This window comes from Pongo pygmaeus, chromosome 20, assembly GCF_028885625.2.
Source record: "Pongo pygmaeus isolate AG05252 chromosome 20, NHGRI_mPonPyg2-v2.0_pri, whole genome shotgun sequence".
Classification (NCBI taxonomy): Eukaryota; Metazoa; Chordata; class Mammalia; order Primates; family Hominidae; genus Pongo; species Pongo pygmaeus.
In genome coordinates this window covers 64,685,421-64,701,029 of record NC_072393.2, presented here as the reverse complement: position 1 = coordinate 64,701,029, position 15,609 = coordinate 64,685,421, and the positions used below count along the sequence as shown (strand labels likewise).

The 15,609-nt window shown below is 50.9% G+C and overlaps 1 protein-coding gene across 11 annotated transcripts; it reads right to left on the bottom strand.

Annotated features, from left to right (window-relative positions):
- Positions 1–1,568: 1,568 nt before the first annotated feature.
- On the bottom strand, positions 1,569–12,200 carry ZNF135 (zinc finger protein 135). Of its 11 annotated transcripts, XM_054464457.2 has the most exons (6): positions 11,693–11,765; positions 10,969–11,030; positions 10,626–10,732; positions 9,317–9,443; positions 7,482–7,577; positions 1,571–4,270 (listed from the first exon to the last, which is right to left on the bottom strand). In XM_054464457.2, exons 4-6 carry the CDS (start codon positions 9,348–9,350, stop codon positions 2,550–2,552), a joined length of 1,851 nt encoding a protein of 616 aa, XP_054320432.2. In that variant the 5' UTR covers positions 9,351–9,443; positions 10,626–10,732; positions 10,969–11,030; positions 11,693–11,765; the 3' UTR covers positions 1,571–2,549. The 11 variants fall into 11 exon arrangements, 10 of the variants coding, with proteins under 10 accessions (XP_054320434.2, XP_054320432.2, XP_054320426.2 ...); XM_054464451.2 differs by lacking the exon at positions 10,626–10,732 and having other exon boundaries at positions 11,693–11,735; XM_054464453.2 differs by lacking the exon at positions 10,626–10,732 and having other exon boundaries at positions 1,572–4,270; positions 10,969–11,035; positions 11,693–11,728.
- Positions 12,201–15,609: the final 3,409 nt, after the last annotated feature.

Genomic DNA, 15,609 nt, shown 5'->3' with positions numbered 1-15,609 from the left:
AGGCTCAAGCAATTCTCGTGCCTCAGCCTCCCGAGTAGCTGGGATTACAGGTGCATGCCACTGTACCCGGCTAATTTTTGTATTTTTAGCAGAGACATGGTTTTGCCATGTTGGGCAGGCTGGCCTCAACTGATCTGCCCACCTCAGCCTCCCAAAGTGCTGGGATTACAGGCATGAGCCACTGTGCCTGGCCCTCTTCTTGTTTTTTAAATGGGGCTACCAGAATATTTAAAGTTATTTATATGACCTGCATTGTTTCAATGAGACAGTGCTGCTATGCACTGTGTACCCTGGCTTTCTCCAGTGGCTTTTATTTTTTAGAGATGGTGTCTCGCTGTGTTGCCCAGGCGGGAGCACAGTGGCTATTCATAGGCACGATCCCACTAATGAGCAGCATGGGAGTTTTTTTTTTTTTTTTTTTTTGAGGTTGAGTTTCACTCTTGTCACACAGGCTGGAGTACACTAGCAAAATCTAGGCTCACTGTAACCTCCGCCTCCCAGGCTCAAGTGATTCTCCTGCCTCAGCCTCCAAAATTGCTGAGATTACAAGCACACACCACCGTGTCCAGCTAATTTTGTATTTTCAGTAGAGACAGGGTGTCACCATGTTGGCCAGGCTGGTCTGAACTCCTGACCTCAGGTGATCTGCCTGCCTTGGCCTCCCAAAGTGCTGGGATTACAGATGTGAGCCCTACCAGCGTGGGAGTTTTGACCTGCTCTGGTTCACCCCTACATAGGCAAGCTGGTGGTCATCTGCTCCCAGGAGGTCATCATATTGACGCTGAACTTAGTGTGGACACCCACTCAGCAGAGCACACTACAGCCCAGAACTCCTGGGTTCAAGTGATCCTCCTGCCTCAACCTCCCAAGCAGCTGGGACTAGAGGCAGGTGCAGCCATGCCTGGCTCTCCAGTGGCTTGTAAATGACAAAGGCATTTATCCCAAGAGGCACTCCACAATCATACTGAGAAGCAATATTGGAAGACTATCTGCAACATGGTTTCCCCAAGAGAGAAATTTCAAGTAACTGGAAATTTATATCCCAGCATTGGGATTAGAAAAATCAAACTGATGGATGTAACCACAACTAACAGCTGATAACCAAAAACAGCCAATGCAATTTCTTTCTTTTTTTTTCTGAGACAGAGTTTCACTCTTGTTGCCCAGGCTGGAGTGCAATGGTACAATCTCAGCTCACCGCAACCTCCATCTCCCGGGTTCAAGTGATTCTCTTGCCTCAGCCTCCCGAATAGCTAGGATTACAGCCATGCGCCACCACGCCCGGCTAATTTTGTACTTTTAGTAGAGATGGAGTTTCTCCATGTTGGTCAGGCTGGTCTCAAACTCCCGACCTCAGGTGATCCTCCCACCTTGGCCTCCCAAAGTGCTGGGATTACAGGCATGAGCCACTGCGCCTGGCCAGCCAATGAAATTTCTAATGAGGGCAGCAAGTCACCATTTAAAGGTTATAGTTGTCAGAAAGACTGCTATTTGTGGACTTAGGGTTTAACAAAATGTTAAATTGTATGAAAACAATGAAAAAGCAGTTTGAGAGGATTAACTTGAACATTTCCCAAAAAAGATGAATCTTGCAAAACAGAAGTTTCTAACATGAATTTGCTATTGCTTATAAGATGATGGTTTAACAAAGGAAAAATCTCCCTTTTTGTAAAACAAATATCTGTGTTTCTAACACGAGTTCTGCAGAGAAATGTAGAGGGAGAACAGAGCAGCAAAAGCCATCTCAGAATCAGTGAGACTCTATGGAAGCAGCTTTACATTTGAGTCTTCCCATACAAAGCTTTTCAATCTCATTGCATATAAAGATTAATTGCAAAAATAATGCAGGGATAACTAAAAACCTGTTTATAGTACACTGATACTTTATCACATGGAATTCCAATCGGTGACTGGCTGCCACGTACCCTGATCAAACAATATACACACAAACCAGACAGGTTTTTACTGAGACAGTCAGTATCCATAGTGATTCCATAAAGATGCCACTCTCATTTCTGGAACGCTCTGCCATATTGTCATTTGGGAATGAATATCAGAGTCAACCTGCACCATTCATAAGCACTTTCCCCCCCAAAAATGTGATGTGCAATAATGGCAAATTCTGACTTCATTTGGTTCTTGTATATATGAAAGGCATTTGTTGGGTTTCTCACCAATTTGAACATCTCTGGTTTGGAATACGGTGAATCCTTGGACAAAAGCTTTCCCTGGATCCATTACACTTGTTCCATTTCTTTTTTGTAGGTTCTATAACGTAGCACTAATGGGTGTTCAAGGCTGAAGGTCCTGAGTGTTGATTATCTCCACATTTCCCTACTATTTGGATGCAGGGATGGATGACCTAGAGCTTGGTGGTCCCATGGTCATTTCCCATCAGTCTGAACTCTCTGAGGGTGTCTGAGGGAAGTGCTGTGTGAAAAGGCTTGTGTATGAATATACATTTCTCATGTGTATGATTGGGTCAAATCTAGAAAGGGATGAGCTATGGCTTATGGTCTTCCTATGTCCCCAGCACATGTGGAGTGGGTTTATCCAGTGTGAGTTCTCTGGTGCTTGGTAAGGGAGGAGCTGTGTGTAAAGGCCTTTCCACAGTCCCTGCATGCATATGGCTTCTCTCCTGTGTGGATCCTCCGGTGCTGAGTGAGGTGGGTGCTCTGCCTAAAGGACTTTCCGCAATCGTGACACTCATAGGGCTTTTCCCCAGTGTGCGTCCTTTCATGCTGGCTGAGCGAGGAGCTGTGGCTGAAGGATTTCCCACATTCATTGCACCCATAGGGCTTTTCCTTGGTGTGAATCCTCTGGTGTTCAATGAGAAGGGAGCTCTGGCTGAAGGCTCTGCCACACTGGTTACATTCATAGGGTTTCTCTCCTGTGTGGATCCTCTGATGCTGAATGAGGGGAGCAAGCTGGCTGAAGGCTCTGCCACACTGGTTGCATTCGTAGGGCTTCTCCCCAGTGTGGATTCGCTGATGTTTGGTGAGAGATGAGCTGTGGCTGAATGCCTTGCCGCAGTCATTGCATTCATAGGGCTTCTCCCCTGTGTGGATTCGCTGGTGTTGGGTGAGGTGTGTGCTCTGCCGGAAGGCCTTCCCACACTGACTGCACTCATAGGGCTTCTCTCCTGTGTGTGTCCGCTCATGCTGGCTGAGCGAGGAGCTGTGGCTGAAGGTTTTCCCACACTCGTTGCATCCGTAGGGCTTCTCTCCCGTGTGAATCCTCCGATGCTCGGTCAGGAGTGTGCTCTGACTGAAAGCTTTCCCACACTCACTGCACTCATAGGGCTTTTCTCCTGTGTGGGTCCTCTGGTGCTGAATCAGTGGTGTGATCTGGGTGAAGGCTTTTCCACACTCATGGCACTCATAGGGCTTCTCCCCTGTGTGGATTCGTTGGTGTTTGGTCAAGGACGAGCTGTGGCTGAAGGCCTTGCCACACTCACCACACTGATAGGGTTTCTCCCCAGTGTGGATTCGCAGATGCTGGGTGAGGTGGATGCTTTGCCGGAAGGCTTTCCCGCACTCACTGCACTCGTAGGGCTTCTCGCCTGTGTGAGTTCGCTCGTGCTGGCTGAAGGAGGACCTAAAACTGAAGGATTTCCCACATTCGCTGCACTCATAGGGCTTCTCGCCTGTGTGAGTTCTCTGGTGCTGGATCAGTGGGGCAATTTGGTTGAAGGTCCTCCCACACTGAGTGCATTTATAGGGTTTCTCCCCAGTATGAATTCTCTGGTGTTTGGTAAGTGCCGAGCTGTTCCGGAAGCCTTTTCCGCATTCGTGACATTCGTAAGGTCTCTCTCCTGTGTGCGTCCGGTGGTGTTCGATAAGTGCTGAGCTGTGACTAAAGGCCTTTCCGCATTCCTGACATTTGTAGGGTTTCTCTTTTACACAGGTTTTCTGTAAAATATTCAGGTCTGGCTTCTCCCTTTTTCCACATGTTCCCCATGTGTGGGGGCCTTGTCTTTCAGGAGTCATTGGTTGATGTGAGAGATCAGGGTTCAGACTTACGTTTTCCCCAAACCCATTCCTCTGCCACTGCTCCTGAACAGGCGTCTTCACAGGCGTAAAGGCCACCGGCACTGCCAGGCTCTCTAGGCTCTCACAACTGCATTCCCAGTGGCCCTCAGTGTCCTCACCCCTGCAGTACCACAGACCATCCCACAGGAATCTTTCTACCAAGATGACATTGTTGGATATTTCTTCAGAGATGCCTTGCTTTAGAACTGACAGTTTGACTTTGGGTCTAGTTTCCAAGTCTGAAAGAAGCAAAAACTGGAAATGTCCCTTAATCTCTGTTCCACAGCAAAAGAGTCTGTGGTGAGATGGGAAGAGGAAGGATAAAACTAATGATTTTGAAACATTCAAGGTTCAAGTGGCTTTGACCATTTAAAAATATAGTTTTGCAAACCAGGAAAGGAAGAGAGGGAAACACAGAATAAGGAAGAGGAAAATAAGGAATAAGGAAAGGAAGAGGAAAGAACAGAATAAGGAAAGGAGAGGAGAGGGAGGAAAAAACAGTTGGCACAAGGAGTATGAATGGAGTCTGTGAGGGGAGCACAGAGGATGCAGAGGGGATGCCCAGGAGAGAGCACTCAGATGCACAGAGGCACTGAACTTGGAAGGAGCAGTGTGGCACCCAGGCCCCAGCTACTGTGGCTTCCACAACGCCAGGTGGCAACAGAGAAAAATGTGCTGCATGGGGAAAGTTGGCTGACACCCAGCTTCTTCCTGGCAGCATATGCTGTTGTGCCACCTCACTCTAGATGTAAAGGAACCTATCTGCTCCCCACAAACAGGAATAGCTGCAATGTGCATCACTAAGAGGAAGAAAAATGACCCAAGGCGTATTAGAGTACTTTGGTCTGCCTTATTTTGTCCGTTTCACTAACTGGGAACCCCTTGAGGGTAGGGGTTTCTGTCCACCTTGCTTACCACTGTATCTATAGCCCACAGCAAGAGCTCAATATACATGCTTAATGAATGAACAAATGCATTCCCTCCTCCTCCTTTGTGACAGGACTCTCTTTTTGCCCTGGTACCCAGCCCTCTCTGCACAGCCATGACCTGGGTGCGTGCTGCCCCTACCCTGACCCCACAGTGGCCTAGAGGTGTGATGTGGGCACCTTCCCCATATTGTTATGTTTCAGTGAAAAGTTCAATTAAACAACAAAAAAAGTTAAGCCAGGAGTGAATGGCAGAATAGTGGCTTCCCAAGATGCCTGCATCCTAACCCTAGAACCTGTATATTTCCAATTACATGGGAGGGAGGAATTAAGGTTGCTAAGCAACTAACATTAAGATAGAGAAATTACATTGGATTATCTGGATGGACCTGTGTAATCACAAGGGTCCTTAAATGGGGAAAAAAGGCAGAAGGGTCAGAGTCAGAGTGAATATGATGTGTGACTTGACCAGGCCTTGCTGACTGTGCAGATGGACAAGGCCATAGCCAAGGAACGTGGATGCCTCTAGAAGCTGAAAAATGCAAAGAAATGGATTCTCAGCCAGGCACAGGGCCTCATGCCTGTAATCTCAACACTTTGGGCAGCTGAGACGGGAGGACTCCTTGAGCCCAAGAGTTCAAGACATGCCTGGGCAAAATGATGAGACCTTGTTTCTACAAAACAAAACAAAACAAAAAAAAATTAGCTGGGCATGGTGACACACACCTGTAGTCTCAGCTACTCAGGAGGCTGAGGCAGGAGGATCACCTGAGCCCAGAAGGTCAAGGTTACTGTGAGCCATGATCATACCACTGGACTCCATCCTAGGCAAGATAGCAAGACCCCATCTCTTAAAAAAACAAAAAGGAGAGAAAGAAATGGATTCTTCCTTTCCCTAGAGCCTCCAGAAGGAATGATGCCCTGCTGACATCTTTATTATATCCCAGCTAGACCCATTTTGGATTTCTGATCTCCTGAACTTTAAGATAACTTGCTTTGCTTTATGCTACAAAGTGTAGTATTGTTGACCCTTGAACAATGAGGGGGGTAGGGGCACTGACCCCAGTACAATCGAAAATCTGTGTATAGCTTTTGACTCCCCAAAAACTTAACTACTAATAGCTTACTGTTGACCATACTGATAAAATAAATAGGTAACACTTTGTTTTTTTTGAGACGTGGTCTTGCTCTGTCACCCCGGCTGGAGCACAGTGGCATAATCCTGGCTCACTGCAACCTCTGCCTCCTAGTTCAAGCAGTTCTCCTGCCTCAGCCTCCTGAGTAGCTGGGACTACAGGAGCGTGCCACCATGGCCAGCTAATTTTTTTTTTTTTTGTATTTTTTTTTGTAGAGACGGGGTTTCACCATGTTGGCCAGGCTGGTCTTGAACTCCCGACCTCAAATGCCACCTGCCTTGGCCTCTCAAAGTGCTGGAATTATAGGTGTGAGCCACTGCTCCCAGCCCTTAATTAACACATATTTTGTATATGTATTATATAATGTGTTCTTAAAGTAAGCTAAAGAAAATGCTATTTAAAAAAATCCTAAGGAACAGAAAATATATTTACTATGTATTAAATGGAAGTGGACCACCATAAAGATCTTCATCCTTGTTGTCTTCACAGTGAGTAGGCTGAGGAGTAGGAGGGGGGGTTGGTCTTGCTCTCTCAGTGGTGGCTCAGGCAGAAGAAAATCCATGTATAAATGGACCCACACAGTTCAAACTCATGTTATTCACAGGTCAATTGTAACTTGTTGCAGGAGGAGCAATAAGAAGCTAATATATTGGGTAAGGGCTGACTGTTATTGATGTGGAGGGACCCTACTGTGACCCTTTCCCACAATGGCCATCCCTCCTGGACTCTGGTGACAGGCCACTCTTCCCACCTGATCCAATGGGAAATTGCCTGTTAGTGGGCTGGGATACCTCTGCTCCCTACCAGTCACCCTACAGGCACATGGCAGGGCCCAGCCTGGATCCACTGATCCACAGACACATGAGTTATAAACAATTATTTGGTTTAAGCCACTGAGGTCAGAGTGCTTTTCCTCCGCAAGAGCTGACTGATGCATGACTTCAGGCCTTTGCACCTGCTGTTTCCTCTGCCTGAAATACTACTGTTCACTCAGACTGCCTCATGGCTCAGGCTTCAAGTCACATGTCACCTCCTTGGAGAGGCTATCCCTCATCTCTCTGCTAAAGTCTCCTCACATCCATCCTAGTCTACCTCATGGGTCATTTTCATTTTCTCAGCATTCATCACAATCTGTAATCATCCAACTCGTTTTATTATTATTATTTTACCAATTTATTGTTTGTTTACCCCACTCCCTCACCAAGAATATAAATTCAGTGGAGATGAGGACTTGGTGTCGTCACTCACAGCAAAATGGGTTCTTGGTAAATCTTCACTAAGACTGAGTAGTAAATTTGCTGTGAAGAATTAGAGAGCAGATGCAGAGGGAGAAACCAGGAAGCAAGCATGGACAGGCTTCTCTCTGCCTCGAAGGGCTCCCATCTCACCTGGGTACACGCCTTGGGGAAGTCCAGAGTCCACCGCCCACAGCTCTGCCTCTTGCTCCAGCAGGGAGATGACATTCGGCTTTGGTAACCAATGTCCTGCTCAAGGAGAGACCCATAGAGTGAGCATTTGTATCCCAGGACCCTTCCTGAGCCTCAGCCCATTCCACCTTTGGTCTTCCAGGTCCCAGATGGGTGGGGACCCCTGAGTGACTTCAGCTGTCATACCCACAGCCCTGGATGTTCCTCAGGGACTCATTCCCCTACTCTCAGTCCCTGACCCTACCCCTAGTTCTGGGGTGGACGTGTGACCCAAGCCTGGACAATCAGAACCCTGGTTCCTCCCCTGCCCGTTGGCATCAATGATCACTGTGAAGAAGACCTGGCAGCCAAACCAGGACAACCCTGGGACACAGACCCTGTCTTTTCTGCTGGTCTTGGTCGCAGGAAAGGCACCCCAGGCAGTTGTCTTGTCACTTCCAGAGGAGCCTCTCTGGAAATGAAGCCAGAAAGAGATTGCTATGGTCTGAATGTCAGTGTCCCCCTAAAATTCAGGCTATGCATAGTGGCTTATGCCTGTAATTCCAGCATTTTGGGAGGCTGAAGTGGGAGGATCACTTTAGCCTAGAAGCTTGAGGGCAGCCTGGGCAACACAGCAAGGCCCCGTCTCTACAAAAATTTTAAAAATTAGCTAGGTGTGGTGGTATGCACCTGTAGTCCCAGCTACTTGGGAGACTGAAATGGAAGGTTTACTTGAGCCAGGAGGTTGAGTGTGCAGTAAGTATGACTGTGCCACAGCACTCCACCCTGGGCAAGAGAACAAGACCCTGTTTCTTAAAAATAAAAAAGGTTCAGGCTGGACGCAGTGGCTCACGCCTGTAATCCCAGCACTTTGGGAGGCTGAGGCGGGTGGATCACGAGGTCAGGAGATCGAGACCATCCTGGCTAACACAGTGAAACCCCGTCTCTACTAAATATACAAAAAAAAAAAAAAAAAATTAGCCAGGCATGGTGGTGGGTGCCTATAGTCCCAGCTACTCAGGAGGCTGAGGCAGGAGAATGGTGTGAATCCGGGAGGCAGAGCTTGCAGTGAGCCGAGATCGTACCACTGCACTCCAGCCCGGGTGACACAGCGAGACTCTGTCTCAAAAATAAAAAATTTAAAAACAAATAAATAAATAAACAAAAAAGGTTCAAATATTAGAACGTAATACCTAATGTGATAGTGTTGAGGTGGGGCCTTGGGGAAGTGATTAATTCATGAGGGCTCCACTCATGAATGGGATCAGTGCCCTTATAAAAGAAGCTTGAGAGGGCTCCCTTGCCCCTCATGGCATATCAGGACACAGGAAGAAAGTGCCATCAGTGAGGAGCAAGCCCTCACCCAACACTGAATTTGCTGACACCTTGATCTTAGGCTTCCCAGCCTCCAGAACCGTGAGCAACAAATATCTATTGTTTAAAATTACTCAGTCTAAGGTATTTTAGCAGCCCTAACAGACTAAGACAGAAGTGCAGAGGGAGGTGTTGAAGAAGGAGGGGCTCCTGACAGCTCTACAGAAGACCCTGGTCTACCCTGGGATTCTGTAGTCTTCAGACCCAGTATGTTTCCCTCACCTGATGTTTCTCTGCTTCTGTTGATTTCAGGTTGAGTCTGAGACTTGCTAATATTGGTCTTAATTGATATTTCCTACATTAAAACAGTCAGGTTCTTAAAGCCCAAGACATACAGCCCCAGGCATTTGCTTTTAAAGCTCAGTCCTATAAATATTTAACCTAGTAGAATCAGAATCCATGTCAGGGACAGATCATCACATAGGACATGGGTGTGGCCTTACCCACAGAGACCAGAAGCCTGAAGGTGTCCAGCATTACATCACGGTACAGGGTCCTCTGGGCAGGCTTCAGCTGCCCCCACTCCTCCTGGCTGAAGTCCACTACCACGTCCTCAAACGTCACTTGCTCCTGAAACATCACACGAGTGTCCTAGCCAAGCCAACCCTGGCACTGGCTGCTGGTGGGGTAGCTGGTAAATGCCAGCCAGGCTGGGTCGGATGGAGTTCTCTTTGGTCTGGGGTTTTGGGTCAGGTTTTTCTGTGGGGCCTGGATGGGGGCCCTGCTGATGAGGTGGAGGATCTTAGAATCTAAGGCATCATGCCCGTTTCCAATAATTTGTCTCTTGAAATAAGAAATGGAGGGAGCCAACAATAAAGGAGTGGACCAGCCCAGCATTGTGTCGCATGCCCGTGGTCCCAGCTGCTCAGCAGGCTGAGGTGGGAGGATCACTTCAGCACATAAGTTTGAAGCACAGTGAGCCATGATTGCATCACTGCACTTCAGCCTAGGGAATAAACAAAGTTATAAAGCTAGTAGTAGAAGTCTAACGACTGAATCTGGGTGTTTTTTTTTCCCCCCCGAGACAGAGTCTCGCTCTGTCGCCCAGGCTAGAGTGCAGTGGCATGATCTTGGCTCACTGCAAGCTCCGCCTCCCGGGTTCACGCCATTCTCCTGCCTCAGCCTCCCGAGTAGCTGGGACTACAGGCACCCGCCACCCCGCCCTGCTAATTTTTTTTTGTATTTTTAGTAGAGACGGGGTTTCACCGTGTTCGCCAGGATGGTCTCCATCTCCTGACCTCGTGATCCGCCCACCTTGGCCTCCCAAAGTGCTGGGATTACACGCGTGAGCCACCGCGCCCGGCCAAATCTGGGTTTGTTTTTTAATTTTTTAGAGACAGGTTCCCACTGTCATTCAGGCTGGAGTGCAGTGGCACATTATGGCTCACTGCAGCCTCCAACTCCTGGGCTCAAGCAATCCTCCCCCGTAGCTGGGATTTACAGCTACAAGCCACCGCACCAGTCCCTTTGTACGGGTTTTCCGACATTCCTACAAGAGGCTGGTTTCTTCTGGTGGCTTATGGGTGGGGTTAATGTCATCATAAAAAGGCGAGTTCCGCCCCCTTGGCTTCCATGACGTCTGAGGAAGCGGCACTCCATGCGCCATCTTGGAGCGCAGAGCATGCTAAGGCCTTCAACTTCAGACTGCAGAGCCGGGGCACCTACAATTGTCTGACATCACCCAGCCTCAGGTATGCAATGACAGCCGCACAAACATAAAGCCCACTCAGACAGGGACCCGTGCCCGCTGACCTCCAGCGCAGCGTGGGCGGTCCTTTCAGGGGCAGGCTGTGGTTGGGGAGCTTGGCGCGGACTTCAGGAGGCCGGGCGTTCAGGTAGAGGCCGGACACGAGTAGAGGCTAGGTGTGCAAGTAGAGGCCGGGCACCAGTAGAGGCCGGGTGCGCGAGTAGAGGCCAGTTGTGCGAGTAGAGGCCGGGCACGAGTAGGGGCCGGGCACGCAAGTAGGGGCCGGGCACAAGGAGGAGGCTGCGCGCGAGTAGGGACGGGGTGCAAAGAGGCCGGGCGTGAGAAGGCCGCGCGCGAGGAGGCCGGGCAGGAGGTGGAGGGCACGGGCAAGGAGGCCGAGATTCTCACCGGGTCTGTGGAGACGCGCAGCCCAGGGGTCATGCCCTGGCTTCTGGCAGGAACGGCTAGCCCTGCTCTGGGGGAAGGGGGGGGTGAGCAGCTGGGCAGGCAGAGGCGGTGCTCAGGTCCCCAAGCCGGGGAACTCCGCCAGAGCCTGGGGAGCTCCGCGGAGAGCCGTCCAGGGCCCCGCGTACCCGTTTAAGCGCCTGCTGTGTGTGGGGCGGCCCTCCGCTCGGGGAAGGGCAGCCTAGGGTTTTCCCGCCTGTCTGAGGGAAGCTGAGGGCCTGGCGGGTGCCGACACATGTCTGCTGCGCAGACTCTGGGCCTTAACGCTACAGTGACAAGGGCCGGGTGGTTGCGGTCCCCTGGCCCTGGGCACTGTGCCTCAGTTTCTCTCTTCCATCAACAAAGGTGGCGGCCCAGTACCCGGTGTGGGGCAGAGGTGGGGCCAGGGGCGGGGCGCGCGTTCCCTCGGGGGCCGTCGGAGCAGCTCCAGTCCATCTGGGCGTTGGGCCCCGCCCTCCTCTCAGACTAGGGATGCCCCGCAAAGCCTACCCCCGCCAGCCCCGAAACGGCCTTCCTCAGGCCCCGGGCAGCAAAACGGACTCCACAGAGACGCGCGCTGCTGGAAACTCGCCCCGCCAGGGCCCCAGGAAGATCCCCGGACCCCCCGCACTCGGCCCGGCCCGGCCTGGCCTCCCCTCCCCTCCCCCTCCTCGCCGGCCTAGCTCACCCTCCTGACTGCGAGACAAAGGCCGCGGCATCGGCAGCCGACACTGCCCCGGCGCGCGCCTAACTCCATTTCCCAGAGAGCCGCGCGCGCATTTCCGGCCGCCCTCCCCCACCTCACTCTCGCCCTCGGCGTTCGTGGGTTCTCAGTGCTGCTGGAGCTGGAGTGACTGGGCCTGGTGAAACAGGGCGCGCGGGGTGCCTGGGCATCAACGCGGGATAAGGGCCGCTTGGAAGGCCTTGAGCTCCTGGCGCGACCACACGGGCTTTCGTGTTGGAAACTCTACGTCAGCTTTACTGCTGCAAACAAAGCAATGATTTTTCAAAACACATACTTTCAACCAAAACATTCACCAAGATCGCACTCACGGGAGTCTTTGCATTTTCCACACTGAGGCAGCCATGGAGACTTCACACTATATTTATTACATGGTTATAAGGAACATCACGTGCAAGACACTAACAATTATGACTACTTTGGACATTGCTAGGTAATTGTCAAAATTGTGCATTTGAACAGCAGCATAATATTCAAAGCTGGTGTGCCCTCGCTGACACGAAATGAATTGTCATTTTCTGAACATTCACCAAAGCCTGCCAGGCGCTAGGCCCAGGTTCAGCAACACACAATAGTGAAGCCCTCATTGAAGCGGGCTTCCTTTCACCAGCGTACGTCACATGTCCGTGGAGCAGCGAGACCAGAGGAGCTGGGAAAGCCAGGGCTGAGCCTTGTGCCTTTGCCCTTTTAAGGGAGGACAGATTAATTCCAATCAGCCTGGGCTTGGGAGCTGTATTTGAAGCAGAGGAAAAGTTTTAAGACGGGCATTTTTTTTTCTTTGACTGAAACAACTCTGAAAACAGAGAACACAATATGAATTCTCATACCACACACAGACACTTGAAAAGATTTGGCTGGTTAACACATAATTAAGACTTTAAATTTCATAAGCCCTAAAACAGTGGCAATTATGAAGAAATATAATGGCTCAAAATCATAATGCACTGATGTAAACAAAGCAAAGGCTAGCTTCTTGGCTTTTAAGGGTGTCCTGTACATTCCAAGTACTGTAAAGCCCCACATTTGTGACCGTCGCACTGAAAGCCAGCCTGCTTTTCACTCTACTGCAGTAAAGAGGCTTTCCATTATACATAAAATGCCATTTTTCAGTTCTCTCACTCACAAACCCAAATGCCACAAAACATTTTTTTGTGTATTTTTTTCTTTCACGAAATGTATACTCTTTTGTCCCCCCTACCCCCCCCTCCCCCAACCGTTTCCTTTTACTGGATCCAAAAGGCATGAACACACAACTCACGGTGAAGTCTTTCCCAAGCGGTCTGATAGTCCTGGTGAGAAGCTGTCAGTGGTGCTACACTGAGTCTGCTCAGCCCTGATGGTGGCCAGGCGGCCCTGCCCAGCTTCCTCAAACTTGCCCCTCTGTTTCTTTCCTCAGACCTTCTGATCCTCGGTTTTTCTCAGCCAGGTCTCTAAACCGTAGGTGCTTTTGCAGGGGCAGGCTCTTTCTACAGGGGCGGGCTCTTTCTACAGGGGCAGGTGCTGCTTGGCTCCAGCCAAGTGGGGTCGTGCAGACTAGTAAGCCCAGCGTCCCAGGTCTGGATTTCTCTAAAGAACCCAGAGATCAGGATTTCTGTGTGAAATCTCTTGATTTTTAAAAGCTGGTAGGGATTTCAAAGGCTTTAATAACACTCTACCAGTCAAATAAGATGAGCTGGAGGCTACTCTGGTGCCGCCCTTTCTGTGGTCTGAACCTCCTGCTGTCTCTTGTAACCACTGGCTGGGCCCCTCTCAGCTCCTTCTTGGCTTCCTGTACGAATCTCCAAGAAGAGCATTGCTAGTTGCTTCTCTGTGGCCTGGGACAGGACCCCCCACCACGAGCAGGTGGGCTGCACATCAGTGCAGCTTCCAAGCAATCCCGCAATCACAGCATGGACAGCAGAACTGTGTCATGCTGTATGTTAATGTTTAAAAACTTAATCTGTTCAACACATACATTTAAAATATACTGTAACAGTTACAGCTCCCTGGACATATTTCTCCCTTTAAAAAAAAATCTTTTTGAGAGCTTCAAAACCTAGCAGTGTCCAGCCCTCCTCTGACCCAAGAGACCCTGGCTGCCAGGGAGAAAGGTGGCATGTGAGACTCTGCTCTTCCAGAGCATTAAGTGCCCAGGGCTGGGCTCACAGCTCCTGTGACAAGGGCTGGAGGACAGGAGACTGGGGCACATCGTGATGGGGGTGTTGGGGTCTTTGGGGGGTGCTGGCAGAGGAAGGCACAGGGCAAGAGAGGCGTGCTGAGGTGCTGGGGCTTCCACAGCTGGGGTGAACCTAAAGAGGAGAGGGGCTAGTGCTCTGTCTCACTGCAGCTCGGGCAGGGTCTTGGGACTGGGCAAGTTAGGTGAAGAACACCACGTGGTGGCTTTCGTGAGTTGCAGCAGGTGCCACAACTGGTCCAGCACCCTGGGCCAAGTCCTTGCTTCTGTCAGCCAAGGTGGAGCACGCAAGAGTGGCCCTCCAGGATCCTGGGCCACGTCCTTGCTTCTGTCAGCCAAGGTGGAGCACGTTGAGAGTGGTCCTCAAGGGGTGGCCCACCTCCCGTCAGAGGTTGAGGCAGACTTCCCCGGCTGGAAACTGCAGCCCACAATGGTGTCTCGGTGTCTCCACAGGGACTTCCCCTCACTCATTGAGTCACTCATCCCTTCACTCTGTAGGACCTGTTATATGCTGGGTGTGGTCAAGTATGGCAGTGGAGACTGTTCTAGGCACAGGAGGAGGCCAGGGTGAGAGGCAGTGTGGCGTTAGGTGGAGACACAGTGAGTTAAGGACACCAGCCTCTACTATCCCAGTGCTGGGGGCTGTGGAGGCACCAGGGCCACAAAGGACACGATGGAGCTGCTCTGCTGGGCTTTGTCTTTTCAGTGTCTGCATTTTAGAGGGACCCTGTTGGCTGCAGGATGGGGATGGGGCAGAGGGAACAGGCTGGAGGCAGAGTTTGCTTAGAAGCAGCTGCAGGCATTCAAGAAATGGGGAGAGAGCCTGGGGCTGATGGTGCAGAGGAGAAAAGAGAACTGAGAGGGGTTGGGAGCTGGGTTCCCAGAGCAATCAAAAATCCTTATGGGGCCTTGGAAGGTGGTGGTCCCTCTGAGGGGAGTGGGAACCCCAGAGGGGAGGCAGTTTGTGTGTTTTTTTTGTTTTGTTTTTTGTTTTTGCACAAGGGAAGATGAGTTATTTGGACAAACTCAATTGGAGAACTGAGGGACACCAGATGGATGTCGCTGGGGCCAGCCCAGGTAGGCTGGAGCCTGACTGATGCCTTGTGTTCAATGGCACCCACTTTCTTGTGCAACTCTGGCACCAACAAACTGAGCTGTTATTGTGCCTCCAGCAGGTGGAGACCAAGATGGAAACAGCATGGAATGAGCCCCTGGCTCCCAACAAGTGGGAGCACTCGGGAGAGCTATCTCTACACATCCTGTTGTCCAAGACGATCAATCTGCACCTGAGAGAAGGCTCAGGCGGGCTTCCGAGAGTAATGGGCTGACTGCGGGGCCAAGACCCCACCCTCCGTCCTGAGCTCGGTAGAAGAAGCTCCTCCTTTGCAGGATGAGAGAGAAGGTGCCAGGAGGGGAGCTGGAGCCCACCAGCAATTAAGGCATAGGATAGAGCCAGGAGCCCCTAGTGGGGACTGCAGGGAAAAGCTGGGGATGCCGGAGGGAGCCGGGAAGCAAGTTCCGGAGGCCCGGTTAGGGGGCGCTCCGAGAAGGCAAGCGTGAGAAGGCAAGAGCGGCAGCGAGGATGAAGTGAAGGCAGCGGCGGGTCCGTGGGACCTGCACAGCCGGAGAGGGCCATCGGGGACAGAGGCCGAGAGTGGGGGCAGCTTGGTTGAGAAGCAGCAGCAGGCGG